Source organism: Callorhinus ursinus, unplaced genomic scaffold, assembly GCF_003265705.2.
Source record: "Callorhinus ursinus isolate GAN/ISIS: 27379988/994484 unplaced genomic scaffold, GSC_fseal_2.0 scaffold10, whole genome shotgun sequence".
Classification (NCBI taxonomy): domain Eukaryota; kingdom Metazoa; phylum Chordata; class Mammalia; order Carnivora; family Otariidae; genus Callorhinus; species Callorhinus ursinus.
This window is the reverse complement of record NW_027397072.1, coordinates 39,790,888-39,807,677: the sequence shown is the minus strand read 5'-3', so window position 1 is coordinate 39,807,677 and position 16,790 is coordinate 39,790,888. Positions and strand designations below refer to the sequence as shown.

The 16,790-nt window shown below is 45.0% G+C and overlaps 1 protein-coding gene across 2 annotated transcripts in view; it reads right to left on the bottom strand.

Annotated features, from left to right (window-relative positions):
- REEP1 (receptor accessory protein 1) overlaps window positions 1-16,790 on the bottom strand; it is a 100,220-nt gene that overhangs the window by 45,415 nt on the left and 38,015 nt on the right. For both annotated transcript variants that reach the window (XM_073897449.1, XM_025868276.2), the window contains exon 2: window positions 8,050-8,122. In XM_073897449.1, the coding sequence (XP_073753550.1) occupies window positions 8,050-8,122 (73 nt within the window). The remainder of the gene's footprint in view (window positions 1-8,049; window positions 8,123-16,790) is intronic.

Genomic DNA, 16,790 nt, shown 5'->3' with positions numbered 1-16,790 from the left:
ACATTCTCCACAAGGCTTTGTTCTAGACATTCTCTTCTAACTCTAGAATGTATTCTCTGAATTCCTCACCTACCACAGCCAATCCATCACCAAGTTCTGTCACTTCCACCCTGTTGAACCTATCTTCTTCTCTCTATCCTCTCTGTCATTTGCTTACTTCAGACCACGAACATCTCCTATAAAATAGAACTATAGCCTTTAGCTTGGTCTCTAAACCTCTGACCCCTTACTAATTGTCTTCCATATTCCATTCAGAATGATCTTCTTAAATCCAAATTTGATGATTCTTCTTCCTAAAGTCTTCAGCAGTTCCTTATTGTTTTTAAGATGGAGCCCAAATTCCTTAAATTGGCTTGCACGTCCTTGCATGAACAAAACCACAATTATCTCCATAAAAGCTCTCCTCCACACCAATACTTTCTTGAATTTTTCACTCCAGTTATAATGAACCTCTTTCAGTTCTCTGAACAGTGTCTCTTCTTTTGCTTCCAGAATTCCGCCCTCAGATCTCAGCCTAAATGTCATTTCCTCCAGGAAGTGTCCAAAGTTTGGGTAAGTACCTTCTCCTTTCTTCCTCTTAAAGTGTCTCATACATGCTCCCCGTCATAACACTTATTACTCTGCTTTGACAGTACCTGTTTATTCCTATGCTTTTCTTACTAGGCTGTAAGCTCCCTGAGAGTAGAAACAAGTTATTCTTGCACATCACCATATCCCTAGTACCTAAAACAATGATTGGCACATAGTAGGTACTCAAGGAATATGTTTTGAATGACTCAATTAGAATGTTGACATTGTGAATGGGAAAGAAAGGATGGTTTTTAAATGTTGAGGAAGAATATACTTTGGGAAATACTGGTTTAGGTGGCTTTTTGAGAAGAAAGGCAAAATTAGACAGCTTGCAGGGCAAATGTTCCCCACAAGTGCCTGCTGAATGGATGGCTGGGTATACATAGGAGGAAAGGGGCTTACTGAAGTTGGGGCATAGTGTTATATGGAGTCACTCCCACCAGCAAGAGTGTAAAGAAAGAGGTGATTTAGGGAGAAGAGGTTGAGCACCATAAGGCTGAGGGGAGCCTGAGGGTTCAGGACATTCACAAAGAATGCCTAACAGGTCACTGAAAAGATAAGACCAAATCTCAGAAAGGAGGTTGAAACTATGGACAAAGATGAGGGAGCCATGCTAAAGAGGAGGCTTGAAGTGTTAACCTAAAGAAGTTTCTATCTTGCACTCCTTCACTTTAAATACTGTCATGCAGAAAGAAGGGTCTGAGAATGATTTGCTGAGCCTAACAGGGTAAATGGAATATGTGACTCAGAGATGGAAATCATAAATAAATTACCAGGAAATGGTTTTCCCCATCATGCCACCCAGAAACCAAATAATGCCTATTTTTTCCAAGGTTTGTAATAGAACTTGCCAAGTTTGAGGGATTCTATGTAACGCTTCCTATAAGATGAAGGGCAGCTTGGGTAGGCCAGCATCCAGGATCAGGAGAGGAAGCTATGGCTGATTTAAGGAATAATATCCAGGAGCAACTCCAGAGCATGACTGGGAAGTCCCTCTCAGCTGGTCAGGGGCAGGATCCAGGAGTGAGGAGATAAGAGAGAAGCCAAGACCCTAAACCACAGCAAGAGGGTGGGAGGCAGAGCCTGGAGACTTTTCATGAACCCCAGAGGCAGGCTGAGATCCCACAGCTCATCAGACTCTGCCCTCAGGGCTCCTAGCAGCCTGCAAAAGGTCTTGTCCATGGCTGGGGAGGTAGTAGGTAGGTGTAGGTGTAGTCACCTCCTTAGCCTCACCTCCCCTTTGGGCCCTCTCCTATCTCTCCTAACCTCTCCAGCCACACTAATATTTCTTAAGTCTTTCATACTCTCTTTTGCATCTGAGCCCTGCTTCAGCCTCACAGAGAATTACCTTTGCCTATGACTGAGAAAGAAAAAATGTGAGCCTGGTTTACAGATGACTCTGCACCATCTGCTGGGATGAGCTCACCGTGGACCACTGTGCAGTCAGGGGTAGAGAGAGTAGCAAAAGCGACAGTCCCCTGCAGGCAGAACTTTGAACAGTGCACTTAGCCAGGAAGAAACGTCTTGAGGTGATGCCTTTACACTGTCACCAGGTATCTTAACTGTATTTTCTTATTTTCTGTATTCTTGGTGCTCTAGCATCTGTGGCTTCACGGGCTGGGGAGAGATTGCCCCTCCCAGGACTAACCAAGTCTTAGAGATAGCAAAGGACATGCCCTGGAGCACACCTTTCATAGGCAAACTGATCAGTCCAGAGCCCATACTCTTAAATGACCTCTTTCATGGGGCTCTCACAGGTTGAGCCAATATTCCCCAGCCCTAATCACCCCAGAGCCCGCTGAAATTATTCAAAGTAGCCAATCCTAAACCTGCTTACACTGCCTAGCTTTGACTTTCCTACAGACACCACAATAAAGAGTGTGGCTCCCTCTGACTCCTGACAGACCCGGGTGTTCCCCCATGTGGCCCTCCATGGCATGCTGTGTCTCCTACTTCTGGGAAGACCGTAAGAACTTCCTCCTTCATGACAGTCATTTCTGTGTCTGCATGCCTTACCATACCCGATTAAAACAAATCCCAGGGACATTTTAAAACACCAGGTAAGGACTGGCTAGATGGTGAGGTACTTGGAAGAGACAAGACGGAGAGACTGGCGTTGAAGTGATTTGGAAATGATGTGAATAGGCCCATGGAATTTAGATACTGGTGGCTTCTGCTTCTGCCCACCAAAAGGTCCCCGTGGCAGAAGGGGCTTTTGTAATCAAGTAGATGAGACGCCCAGCCCTGTGGATGTCAGCTAGACACTTTCCCCAGGATGACAGTGCATGTTCAATGGGCTCATGTACCAGTGGCCATGTGGAAGGGAGAGAGGTAGCAGGTGGGCTTGGCAATGTGGAACCCCTCTCACCAAGGCTTACCTGCCCAAACCACCACTTGCCCAGACCAAGTTACCAGCAGCGGCACGAGCATCTCTATGATGGTACCATATCTCATGGCCCCAGCCAAGCTCCTGGGATCAGGTTCATCGTACCAGGCCCCTTCCCTCACAGAAAAGGCAGTAGAATCTCTTCTGGAATATTCACTTATTCTGCATGCGGACTTGCTTTTCCTGCTGCCATGTTTCTGGCAGCTGTAGAATAAGTTGTGGACTCAGTGTCCTTTTCATTTTGATGCATGCCACCCAACACTCCTTCCAACCAAGGACCTTCTTTAATAGCAAAAGAAATCCAAGACAATAGGCTGACACTTTGGGGAGTCTCTGACCTTACTGTGCCCCCCCCACTGCCTCGAGGCAGCCAGCTTTAAAGGGTGTTGCAACAGCTTGAGGAGAGTTCAGAAAGAAAACCAACGGGGGAGTCAGCATTCTGTGTGATTGATGCACTGCCCTGGAGGATGTAGTTTCTTCCATGAACCAGTAACTAACACATGCTTCTGCAGCTTAGCCAGAACCTAAAGGTTCAGGGACCAAGGAAATGAGAGCGGTGTTTCTTATGGGTAAGCCTATTGCCAGCTTCTTGCAACTCAAATTGTGGTTCATGGATCAGCACCATTGGAATCATCTAGGAGCTTTTTAGAGATGGAATCATCTAGGAGCTTCTTAGAGATGTAGAATCTCAGGACACACCCCAGACATAATGGATCAGCATCTGCATTTTAATAAAATCCTCTATTCATTCTATATGCACATTGAAGTTTGAGAATCACTGGTCTAACTGATTGACAACATTTTTGTTTTTTATCTTCAAGTCTCTGAGTTCTGCTTTTTAATTCTTCTAGTACCTGAGGAATGGGTGCTTTCACCAGGGATACAAAATGATTCCAATGACATGAAAGCAGAAACTACACTCCTACCTGGCCATTTCAGGACCACGATGCCTCTAGGAAATAGATAATAAAGGACTGATCCTGATTATCAAGGGGAACCAGGGTGGCTGCTACACAATGTGGCAGGAAGGAGGGTGGATGGAAGTTAAGAATTCTCTGTGGGGGGGATCTGAGTGTGATCACTTGTGTGAGTAAGTACCACCTTGTTCAGAGGTAAAAGTCAATGGATCATCACTACAACCTTACAGAGGCAAGATTACTAAGGTCCCAGATTGCCCACAAATGAAGATTTAGGCCACACCCCTGATTAAGGAACCCCATTCACTAAAGCTCTGACTGAAGACAAAGGGAACATGAATTAGATGGTAGAAGAGGGAAGTAGTAGGAAAAATTATGAAAGAGTTTGGAATGGATGTTCTGTAAAATGCTAGGTGCTGCCCAGAGCATCCTTCTGAATTATCTTGATTCTACAGGTGTCTTGTTTTTCAATATCTTTGAGCTATTTTACAACTTTGTAAGTTATAGAAAACTGACTGCAATGCAAATGATTTTGTCCATAGAGGTGCAAATAAACTTTGTCCAATGGATCTCCCCACCCTCCTCCAAAATCAGCTGAATATCTATTAGTAAATATATTTAATCATTCCTGATTTCTCAGATACATCTGTTCTTTGGAAGCTCCTTTGAATTGTTGTTGTTTTTTTTTTAACACCTTACTGGTTCCCTTATTAATTAATGAGTTAAGTAAAATTTCAACATGTGTCAACTTTATTTTTGTACAAGAGTCATGATTTTACCCTTTTAAAAAAATTTATCTTTTAACAAAAGACATGAGTACCAGCTATGAACTCATGACTACTTGCATGACTAAGGACTATAGCTTCTATCCATATTTTCTTCCTTTCTGTATTCTGTATAGATTTAAATATTTTAACTAGTTTTATTTTTATGTATTCTCTTTCTCTCCCTAATATAGTATATGGGGTATGTCAGTGATGGTTCACTTGACAATTTAATTTTTAGAGTGCTGAATATTAAGATCAGAGCCAGAGGAGGAGAGGACTTTGCCAGAGATACTGGATTGGTGCTGGACTCAGCTGGAAAAAAATTGGATTTGCCAAGTACATAAATCATATAGAATTCTCGTTGGAAAGTTTCTTTAAAGCCAAAATATGGGCTAAGGAGTGAATGTGGGTGTTGAGCAGCCAAAGAAGTAACTGTAATAGAGATAGATCTATATCTATATTTATTTGTTTTTACTACCAACATCCAATACCTTTTAATTTGGGGAGAGTCTCCCAGCATGAGGATCTTTGTGGAAGACAAGGCCTGTTACATAGGCTTAGAAAAGTCAAATGCTCGGATTTAGGATTTTGAATCTGCAGGGACTGTTCCAAAGGCACAGACAGCTGGCAGCCAGTGTCCCTGGTGGTGACATCGGCAGCACCTTCCTCACCAGAGCTTTCCTGTGATGTGAACTTGGCTGTCACCAAGAGGCTGTCATCTAAGTGAAATGTGACTATGAAAGAATGGTCAGAGATGCTACCCGTTGGCTCTGAAGATGGAGGAAGGGGCAGGAGCCAAGGAATGCAGATGGCCTCTAGGAACTGGAAAAGACAAGGAAATGGATTCTCCCCTATAGTCTCCAGAAGGAATGTGTCCCGGCCTGATTTTAGCCCAGTGAGACCCATGAGACTTCTGACCTCTAGAACTGGGACATAATATCTTTGTGTTGTTTTAAGGCACTGAGTTCATGGTAATTTGTTACAGTGGCAATAAAAAACAAATACAGTAGGCTATTGTAGCATTCCAGGGAAAACGTGGTAAGAACCGCATTTAAGGGAGTGGCAGCACTGGAGGAGAGACCTGGTTTGAAGTACTATTAGGGGGTTAGAGACGGACACAGTCAGCAACTGGGTGTGTGGATGGGGTTGGGTGGTGAGGGGGAGGCAGAAGTTGAAGGCAGTTCCAGGTTTCTGTCTTGGACAAATGGGTTTATTGGTATAAATGAGGGAAAGGGGTCAGTGTAATGGTGAGTGTGAATGTGTGTGACAGTGCACATGAAAGTGTGTGAGAGAGTGTGTGAGCATGAGTGTGAGAGTGGGCGAGAGCGTATGAGTGTGAGAGAATATGTGTGAGAGTGTGTGTGAGACTATGTGAGAGTGGGTGAGAGAGCATGTGAGTGTGAGAAGTGTGTGGGGTATATGAGTGGGAGAACATGTGTGAGAGAGTATGTGAGTGTGAGTGAGAGAGCATGTGAGAGTGCATGGGAGTGAGTGAGAGCATGTGAGTGTGAGAAGTGTGTGTGTATAATAGAACATGTGTGAGAGAATATGTGAGTGTGAGAGAGCATGTGAGTGAGTCATGGGTGTGTGAGTGAGAAAATGTGTGAGAGCACATGCGAGTGTGAGAAAGTGTTGGAGAGCATGTGTGTGTGTGAGTGTGAGGGTGTGTGCAAGAGCACATGTGAGAGCATGTGTGAGAGAGTGAGTGTGTGCGTGCGCATGAGCAAGTGCAGGAAAAGCAGGCAGATCTCTTCTCGTACTACTCAGTTCCTTTCTTTCAGTTCAATTTTTACCAAGAAACCTTCTAATCTTAACTCTCAAGCTTGCCCTACTGGGAAAAACTCGTGCTCTCTAGCCAACACAAACAGCTGCTCTGCTTGTCAGTTATATTTTTCATTCTAAATTAATGAATTGCCATTTTAGTCATAAACCAGGCTCCTGTGAGTTTGGTCAAAGCAAAACAATTTACCAGGGTCTGATCTCTCCCAGATGAGCTGACAGAATTGAGTTTCTGTCCCTGCAAAGCGGAGGATCAGACCCTGAACCATGGTGACCCTGATTATGCCTTCTTACGTGGCACAGCTTCCCTGTACCCTTGGCTGGCTGGAAGGGGTCAGGAGAGAGACTTTGGGAGAGGCCGCCTCATGCTTTATCCCTGCGCCATGCCAATTTAGAATCATGAGGTTCTGTGCTTGCAACTTAACAGCTATTTAGAGTTCACACTCTGAGACTCCCTCGAATATACCAGGGATCCAGTCTCCAGAGAACCCACCCCTGTCTGGATCCCCTGCTTAGCAGATGCAAGCCCAGACAAGCAGCTCAGGGAAACTGAGGAAATGGGGCCTGGGGTGAGGGTTGAGTTCCACTTGCAGCTGACCTGGAGGTGGCTGATTTTCATCACAAAGACATCCTGGAAAATCTGAGAAAGAAAGTGACTTTCAAATACACTTTATTTCTTTACCTGTGGCAAACTTCCAAAGTGACTTCCGAGTAAAAGAAAAGTAAAGATCCTTTGTCCCTCACAACACTAAGGGCCAGGACTGCTGATATTCACCCCTCCAATTAGGAAACCAAGGCTCTTGGAAGTTAAGCTTCTTGTCCAGCATTGCATCCATCAAATGTCAGAGCCAGCACTTGACTTCAGACTCCTGATGCACAAATTCATGTCCTCTGTAGTTTGACCTGTGTTTCTGCCCTACATGGGATGGGGCACCCTTTCCTCATCAGCCACCCCACGTAGGTGTTTGCCAATCAGGGGTGGCCTGATGATTCTCCTGCCTAGAGGTGCCCAGCACATGTAGGGCTGTGATGGTGCCAACCAGCAATAATACGATCCTCCAACCCATAAGTACTCTGGTTTCCCTTCCTACATGTTCAGCCCTCTGCTAGGTGCTGGGGAATCAGATGAAAGATGATGACCAGCCCCTGTTCTCAAAAAGCTTATAAAGCAACAGAGTTTAAATCGTGGGGTACTCAAATCACACAACTGGAATAGGGATCACTGCCAGAATCACAGAGGCAGGAGGACCTGAGCTCCTGTCCCCCATGGCGGACTATCTCCCAGTAACGGTGGTCTACACAGTGTTTTCCAGACAAGGAAACTGAGGCTCAGAGAGGTAAAGTCATTTGTCCAAGGCCACACAGTGGTATGTGGCAGCCTGGGTGGCCTCTGATCCCTGATTCCATTTCCTCTTGCCATACCTCCCTTCCATTCTGTGGTTCTACAGGGGTCCAGACGTGGGGAGGACTCCTGGACCACGCAAGGCAAGCCTCATGAGAAAAAGAGTACAGGAGGGGTTCCTCTGCCCTGCTACCAGTGCCCGTACCTCAGAGGGCAACCTCCTTCTCCCACTACTTCACACCCCGCTTCTCCACAACCATCGGGACCCCACCCATCAGTGCTACTTACATATTCTTTAATGTCCTTCGATTTCACAGCCTTGTAGGAATAATACGCAGGGTAAAGGGTGCCAAATATAAGCCTGGAGGGAAAAGAGAGAGAAAAGAGAAATGTGATTTTCATTCATCCTATTTGACGGAAAGTGTCTTCAATGCCAAAAGCAGTTCCCCAAGCTACAGAAGATACTGCTGTGTGGCTTGATCTAGCTTTATGAATGCCCTGCCGGTTTCTTCTCAGGGCTGGGCTGTGCTTCGGAACCTCTGTCTCCTGCTACAGCTGCACACCCACCCTCCTTCAGCCTGTGATTTGGCAACGTAAAAGAGTGATTCGGGGTAATGGAAGCCAAAGATGGGGGTGAGAGTGGGGGTGGGAAGCCAAGCCGAACTGCCATGACCTCTGAAATTAAAGGTCAAACTCCCCTCTCCTGCTGCTAATCCCCACTGATGCTCTGGAAAGCCCGCCCACACCTTGGGCTTCCTTCTCCAAAAAAAACCTTTCCACTTAAAGTTCCTTCAAATTTCACTCCCCTCACACTTGATTCCAGCATCCTGCAGCCAGAATCAGCTTTTCAAATTGTAAATGCAATCTTCCCAAGACACACATCCCCACCCTGCATTAACCCACTTCTCAGTGCTCTTAAGAAGAAGGAAATATAACAACAGCAGGTGACTGTCTAGGTATCAGCTCTCAGTGACCATGCCCACTGCTGCATGAGGTTATTAAATAGTTTGACTCTCAGCCGTGCCCCAGGCCTCTCCCGGCCCTCATTCTCTCCCCCCTCGTCCCATCCCTTCTCAAAGCCTTTGCCTCTGCTGTTCTCACTTTCTGGAATCGTCCCTTTCCCTTCTTTGCCGGTTAATGTCTGTTCATCCATCAGATCCCAGCTCCATCATGACTTCTTCACGGAACACTTTCCTGACCGCCCCAACTAGGTCAAATCTCCTATGACACAATGTACACATTATCAAAATGCTCTTTTACTACTAGCTGTCATGCTCTGATTGACAACATCTCCCAATTGAACTATCAGTGCCTTCAGAGCACGGAATGAATGTTTTGTTCAACAATGTGTTCTCAGTGCCTACCAGATAGAAGGCTCTCAATGGATATTTTTAAGTGAATGAACTGACAGAACGTTCGAGCTGCAAAGGTTTAATCCATTCATCTGAGGGATGAAGTCACCTGCCAGGTGTAAGCTGACTGGGAACAAAGCCACCCTGGTCCCAGGCCCCACAGGAGCCAACATCTCCTGTAACAGCCCCACAGATGGAGCTTCTAGGGTCCCTGCAAGGAGACACCACATTCCGGAAGCCCAAACCCATGGCTTCCTCATCAGGTTATTTAGAGGTCATACAGAGAACTCCCAGGCCAGATTCAATGTACCATGCAGGGGTCAGCTTTCCCATTAGCTCCGTGGCCAGGTGACACCTTGACCTTCCATATTCATCAGGTTTCCAGGGAAAAACAGAAAGTGAATGGAACTCTTTCCGATGTTGAAAGAGAAAGGGTTTTGCAACTTTGGCTCACACAGGCCTTGCACTACGTGCTTTATAGGCATCGCCTCAGTCCTCAGACTGGCCTGGTAAAACGAACCTTTTTCATAGACAGGATACTGACACATGGAGCCGTTAGTCACTTGCTTGTCTAAGGTTGTAGCACCATAACGAGTAAAGCAGGGGGCTAGAACCCAGCCAGGTTGGCCTCCTCCACACCTGGCTTCTCACCACCGCTGTCTACTGCTTTGGAGCACAAGGCCATCCTCTGGGAAGGCCAGAGTTTATGTGTGGGGTGCAAGAGAAGCCAGCAAAGGGGATGAACGAGTAGTCTGAAAGGAAGGGGAAAAAAGTAAGCCTGGGGGAGGGAGGAAAGGAATTTAAGAAAGAGAAAGAAGGCAACAGTGTCAAAGGCACTGGGCAGGCAGAGGGGGATGCCTTGTGGAGGAGCCTTCTGGCTTCAGTCATGAGCCAGCTTGGTGAGGGAGGGCCTTCCAACCACTCCACCCTGCCCCAGCGCCAAGCATTCTCAGAGCTCAGGGAGTCTTACTTTCTTAGGAGGCCTTTCCTGACCTTGTCACACCTCACACCCCAGACTAGCTTGCTCTTGCTGTGACTCTGGACGTTCCCCTTTCTTAGCCCTGATCCACACCACCTGCAATGGTGTAGTCAATGTCTGTCTCTCACATAAGACTATGTGTCTCCCAAAGCCAAGGATGGTATCTTTCTCATTCATAATCACCCCCCGTGGGCCTGGCAAGAGTTCAATAGATATTGACATATCTACATATTCACTGTATGAAGTTTCAGAGAGTAGTGAAGCAAAAGCCAGAGCCATCCAGGGGACACTTGTGACCTTGGGACTGAGGTTTCAGCATCCAGGGGGACGCCAGACGGCACCAGGCTGATTCAGCAAAGCCTCGGGCATGGTGCCACAGGTTCCGGAGAAATAAACACGCCGCTCCTTTGGCACAGATGCCCCAGTTATTAGCCACGTCTGCCAGGATGGTTTCCAGCCCCTGCCCTGAGGCCACATGGGAACATCCGAAAAGAGAGAGGTGGAAAATGCATCGTGACCCAAGGCTGGTTGGTTGATTTGCTCCTCTGTGAACTCCAGTGAGTAGAACAGCACGCCAACACCATCCGGAAAGGCTCAAGGGCGCCCAGACAAGAGATGGCGTGCTCCATCTGCCAGGCTCCTGATGTGACGTGGTTGCCAGTGTCCCCCTGTGCGCCACCAGCCCCATATTTGACAGCACGGGGACAGCAAGACGGACTTGCTTTTCAGTTTCTGAAGGTTTAATGATGCCTCCCGGTAAGGGAGCACACTTAGCACTTCAGGGAAAGATAATGGGATTAAAATGGCAAGGTCTTCCAAATCTGTTCTGGAGAAAAGAAATAACAAAAAGAAGTAACAAATGAAGCACATCCAAGCCGAAGGGTTTGGGCACTTACGTCCATTCAGACCAAGTCCCTTCTCCAGCGACCCCACCCGCCTTCCTTCCCAGCCTGACGGCCCACCCCTGCCCGAGGCTCCGGATCTTAACAGCCAGTAGCTGTCCCCTATAAGCCATTCTCCCTTGCTCACAATCTTTGACTTCCTGCCTGCATCTTAGTGTGTGATCTTTCTACAACGCCACGACTTTTTCCTGATAAAAGTCCCACTAATCCTTTAAGACCCAGCTCAGAAAAGCCACTTCTGTGAATCTCTGATCACTTGTCCCTCAGAGTTTTCTGGGCACTCTACTATAGCCTTTATGTAGTAGTTTCGATAATGAATCATTAACAATAAGGACAGCAGGATCACTGAGTGCTAATGCCAGGCGCTGCTGTACACACCTCTCCATACCCATCTGGGATAAGACGTCTCACTACTCCATCTTACAGACTGGGACACTGAGGCCAAAGGAGGTGGAACAGCCAGGAGCACAGGTGGGATGTGGACCTGAGCAGCCTGACAACAGGGCCTGCCTTCTTCTCCCAGGGTGGCCTGTGCTGGCTGAGTCGTCTCCCCAGCCAGACCATGCAGTTCTGGTCTGACTGGTGGGGTCCCTAGTGCCTGGCACAGCCCCTGCCCAAGTGGGTGCCTGCTAAATGTCTGTTGAGTGAATAAAGATCAAAGAATTGCAATCTCTCTCCAAGGAGCTTAACCCACTTGATAGATTCACATACCTCTCCCCACAAGGTCAGGAGGAAAGCAGTAAAATACTTAAGAGGATCTTGAGTCCTGAAGTGCTCAAGGCTGGCCCCAGCAGAGAGATGGTGGAAGGCTGGGATGCCTCCCTCTGGAGAGGAGACCAGGCTCTGGCTAACACACTCCTCCCAGTTATTACTAGACAGAACCTCACACCGCATCCCCCAGCCTCCAAGCCCTGCACCACCCCTCCTTCTCGCCACTGTCATGTACTGCTACCCTGGAGCCCCCACTCCTAACTTACTGGCTCCATTTACCTGCCTGACACATTTCTCCTATCTTTGCCCTTCATTCTTTCTCTTGCTCCAAGTTAGGGGCCTTCATCCAGGGGTTGCCTCCCCCACCACTTCCACAGCTGTAGTATCTACAAGGGACCATGAGTCTCATCTTCTAAGGCAAGGGTTCCCAGCCAGGATGATTTCGTTTCCCCAGACATCTGGGTGATGTCTGGAAATACTTTGGTTGCCACACTGAGAGAGTGCCCCTGGCCTGTGGTGGGTGGAAGCCAGGGATGCTGCTAAGCATCCTACAGTGCACAGGACACCTCCCTCCCCAACAAAGAATTATCCAGCCTCCAAAGTGCAGAGTGGAAAAACCCTGGTCTAGTGAGCTATTTCCCAGTCCTTGGCCATGGATTCTTCACTCAATCGTCAAGGACAATCCGTTCTCAAGAGTTTTTATTTTATTTTAATTTCTTTATTTGAGAGAGGGAGAGAGAGCAAGAGCAAGGAGGAGAGGCAGAGGGAGAGGGAGAAGCAGACTCCCAACTAAGCAAGGAGCCCGACGCGGGGCTTGATCCCAGGACTCTGGGATCATGATCTGAGCCAAAGGCAGACACTTAACTGACTGAGCCACCCCGGCACCCCTGCTCCCAGGAGTTTTTAAAAAAAATGCCCAGTGTCCCAGGCAAGACAATAGATGCTCAGATAGGAGGAGACAGTCCAAAATGGCGAAGACCACATACCTATCCCATTGGTCAATGTCAGGGAAAAACACAACTCTGAAGCTACTTATCAACTTCCTGGAGCTCTGGCAAAGAGAAGAGAGGCATTGCTCACATGAATAAACCGTAACTGAGATGCCAGTTATAGACACCAAGGAGGAGTGCTTACCATTCCCGGAGCCTGCAGGGGGGCAATCGCAGGCCCTGCAGCTCAATACAAGCTGGGACACAGGCAGTTGCTAACCTTGGTCAAGACTTCCGCAAACAATGAAATGCAGTATTTTCCACAGTCTTCTCAGGCATCCTAATATTGGCCTAACATTTCCCAATCCCAAAATATGATGAAAAAAAAAATTTTTTTAAAGATTTTATTTATTTATTTGAGAGAGAGAATGAGAGAGAGCACGAGAGGGAAGAGGGTCAGAGGGAGAAGCAGGCTCCCTGCTGAGCAGGGAGCCCGATGTGGGACTCGATCCCGGGACTCCAGGATCATGACTTGAGCCGAAGGCAGTAGCTTAACCAACTGAGCCACCCAGGCGCCCGAAAAAAATTTTTTTTTAAGATTTACTTATTTATTTTAGAAAGAGAGTAAGATGGAGCATGCGTGGGAGGGGCAGAGGGAGAGGGAGAGAGAATCCCAAGCAGACTCCGCACTCAGCGTGGAGCCTGACATGGGGCTCCAGCTCATGACACTGAGATCACAACCCGAGCTGAAACCATGAGTCAGATGTTCAACCAACAGTGCCACCCAGGTGCCCCCCAGATTGTGTTGAAAGATTTAAAAATCAATGTTAGGAACATTTTTTTTCTAAAATTAATTTTTTAATGTAAGAAAAATAACAGGCCTACTGTACTGTATAATATTTATATTATGATAAAACAAATTGAATATAAGGAATGGTACACCACACAGGGGCTTCTGGAATGCTGAATTTCTTGATCTGGGCAGTAGTCACACAGAGTTTTGCTTTGTATTTACAAATGTACATTAAACTGTACACATATGTTCTATGCACTTTTTTGTATGTGAATGTTATATTTTATAACTTTTTAAAAGATTTTATTTATTTGACAGAGAGAGACAGCAAGAGAGGGAACACAAGCAGGGGGAGTGGGAGAGGGAAAAGCAGGCTTCCCGCTGAGCAGAGAGCCCGATGCGGGCCTCGATCCCAGGACCCCGGGATCATGACCTGAGCCAGAGGCAGACGCCTAATGACTGAGCCACCCAGGCGCCCCTATATTTTATAATTTTTTAAAAGTGATGTCCCATATCCAAAAAAAATGAATTTGCACGAAAGGTCTTCAAAGTCATGAAGGTATACTGTTTCCTTTGAGCATTAAAAGGCTATTAAATTTTATACTGATCACACTTTGTGTTTTCTGTTCTTAGTAAAAAAAAAAAAAATGTAATTTCTAATTGCTGTTCTCTGAAGGTTTTTTCTAAAAGCTTATGAATCAATTTTTATTACTCTCTATGAGAATTAATCCCCAAGACCATTTTTGCGGTCCACTCTCATAGAAGGATGCTCCTTGGTTTTTGAGATCCTACTGGCATTCAAATAAATACACTATAATTTTTAATATGAAAAAACTTTAAGACATAACATATATTTGAAGTCTTCTATATATTTTTTCCTGATACATCCCATTCCCTCCTTCCCCAGAATAACCACTATCCTGAATTTGGTGTTTATCATTCTCACCACGTTTTTATTAACTATGTAAGTCATGCATAAATGAAAAAAAGTTATTCCTGCTTAAACATTATATAAATGGAATCATACTCCATGTATTCCACTGAAATATGTTAACTTTGTGTTTTTGAAATTTGGTCCATGTTGATACAAGTCTTTTTAGATCATTTTAAACCACTATGTGGTATTTCACCATGTGACTGTACCACAATTTGTTTATCCATATATAAATATGCACCTATTCATGCATATTTAGGTACTTTCCAATTTTTTACTATTTCAAACAGGGCTGTAATGAACATTCTAATACATGTCTCCTGTGCACATCCTTCTCTAGGGTAGATACATAATGTGAATTATGGGGTACAGCACCGTCCACCATACAATGCAAATCCACTCGCCAAGGAGGTTCTGCCAGTTTCTACTCCTTCCTATAGCATAGAAGACTTCCAATGCTCCCCTTTCTTGCCAAACTGATAGAGATTTAAAATTTTTGCCAATCTGTTATGTGTGAAATGGCATCTCATGCCTGTTTTAATTTGTATTTCCTCAATTATAAGCGAGGTGGAGCAGCTTTTACACCTATTAGCCATTTGGGCCTGCTTAATTGACCTATTTCTATCCCCCATTAGCTTATCTTTTCTTACTGATTTTTAGGACTTCTTTGTGAATTCCGGGTATAAATCCTTCCTTGGACGTGTGCATGGCAAACATCTTTCTCCAATTAAAAACAAAACAAAACAAAACTCTTTTAACTTGGTTTGTGGCCCCTTCTGCTGTAGAAGTTTTAAATTTTACATGGACAAATACATCAATCTTTACTTTTATAGCTTTTTAAAAATTGTTTTATTTTATTTTATTATGTCATGTTACTCACCATACAATACATCATTAGTTTTTGACGTGGTTATAGCTTGTTTTTATATCTTGTTAAGGAAATCCTGGTCACATATATTTTCCCATAAACATGTTTAACTTTTGCTTCTTCACTATTAGGTTTTAATTCACCTGGATTTATCTTTATGCATGCTGTGAGCTCAGGATTCAATTTTGTTCTTTTCTGTATGGATCCCAATTGTCCTAGTAACATTTACTGAATTCTTTCCCATTGGGTTTCAGTGCTACCCATCACATGTATAGTTTTCCAATGTTTCAGGTGTTATTTCATCTCTCCATTCTGTTCTACTGGTCTACCACCTAACTAAGCACCTATACCACAGTGTCTTGATTCTCAGAGTTTTATAATAAATTTTAATGTTCTTAAAGTTGTCTGGTCTATTCTCAGCTTTTTTCTACATGAATTTCATAATAGCTTGCCAAATTCCATGAAAAACTTTACTCAGATTTTGGTTGGAATTGCACTGAATTTATAGATTTACTCAGGAAGAAGTACCATCTCTGTTATCAGGTTTTCTCTTTATGAACATCATCTTTTCCATCTACTTATATCATCTTTAATGTCTTTTCATGGTATTTATAAATTTTTTCCATAAAGATTTTGGACAAGTTTGGTTTTATTTATTCCTAAGTACTTCAGGGATTTTTGGTGGTATTGTGAATTTTTGAATTAGATTTTCTACTGGTTACTAATGGCATACAGGAATGTTATTGATTTTCCATGCTGAGCTCAGAACCACTAATCCTGCTGCAATCAAAAGCACTTGGAGTCTCAAATGCATTACACTAAGTGAAGGAAGCCAAACTCAGGAGTCAACATGCTATATGATTCCATTTATATGCTATTCAGAAAAAGGAAAATGTATGGAGACAAAAAACCAGATCAGTGGTTGTTGGAGCTAAGGGTGGGAGGGGTTGACTACCAAAGAGAGTGAAGGAATTTGGGGGAACAATGGAACTATCCTACATCTTGATTGTCGTGGGGTTACACACTGTATGCACTTATTAAAACTTAGAATTCAAACTCACAGTTAAAAGAAAAATCACATTGAAAGAGTGACTTTTACTAATTATATCTCAATAAACATGGCCTTTTAAAAAAAAGCATTTGGAGGAATTCACACACATTAAGTGTGAGCGTATGTGTGTGTGTCTCCAAAAGTGGATAAAGCCAACCTGGGCATCAGCCTTCTAGCTCTGAGACAATTTCCTCATAGCTGAGGGTCCATATGTAATGAAACAAGGACTCGCAAAAACCATAAGGCACCTCCAGGGCCTGTTAATACTCTAGCCCTGAAAGATGTACCATGGGCCTATGTTCCAAATACAACTGAGCAAGCCTGATCTTTACCATGCCACTGCAGGGAACATCCTCACTCACAGTGGTTATCCAGAAGCTTATCTGGGCAGAGTTGCTCAGGCTGGGCGCACAGCTCAAGATTCCCATGGCACAGGAAACCACCTGCGCTTTGGTTGCCATGGGTCCCAACCCTTGGGACTCTGCTTCTGCTTACCCACTGTGACCTTCT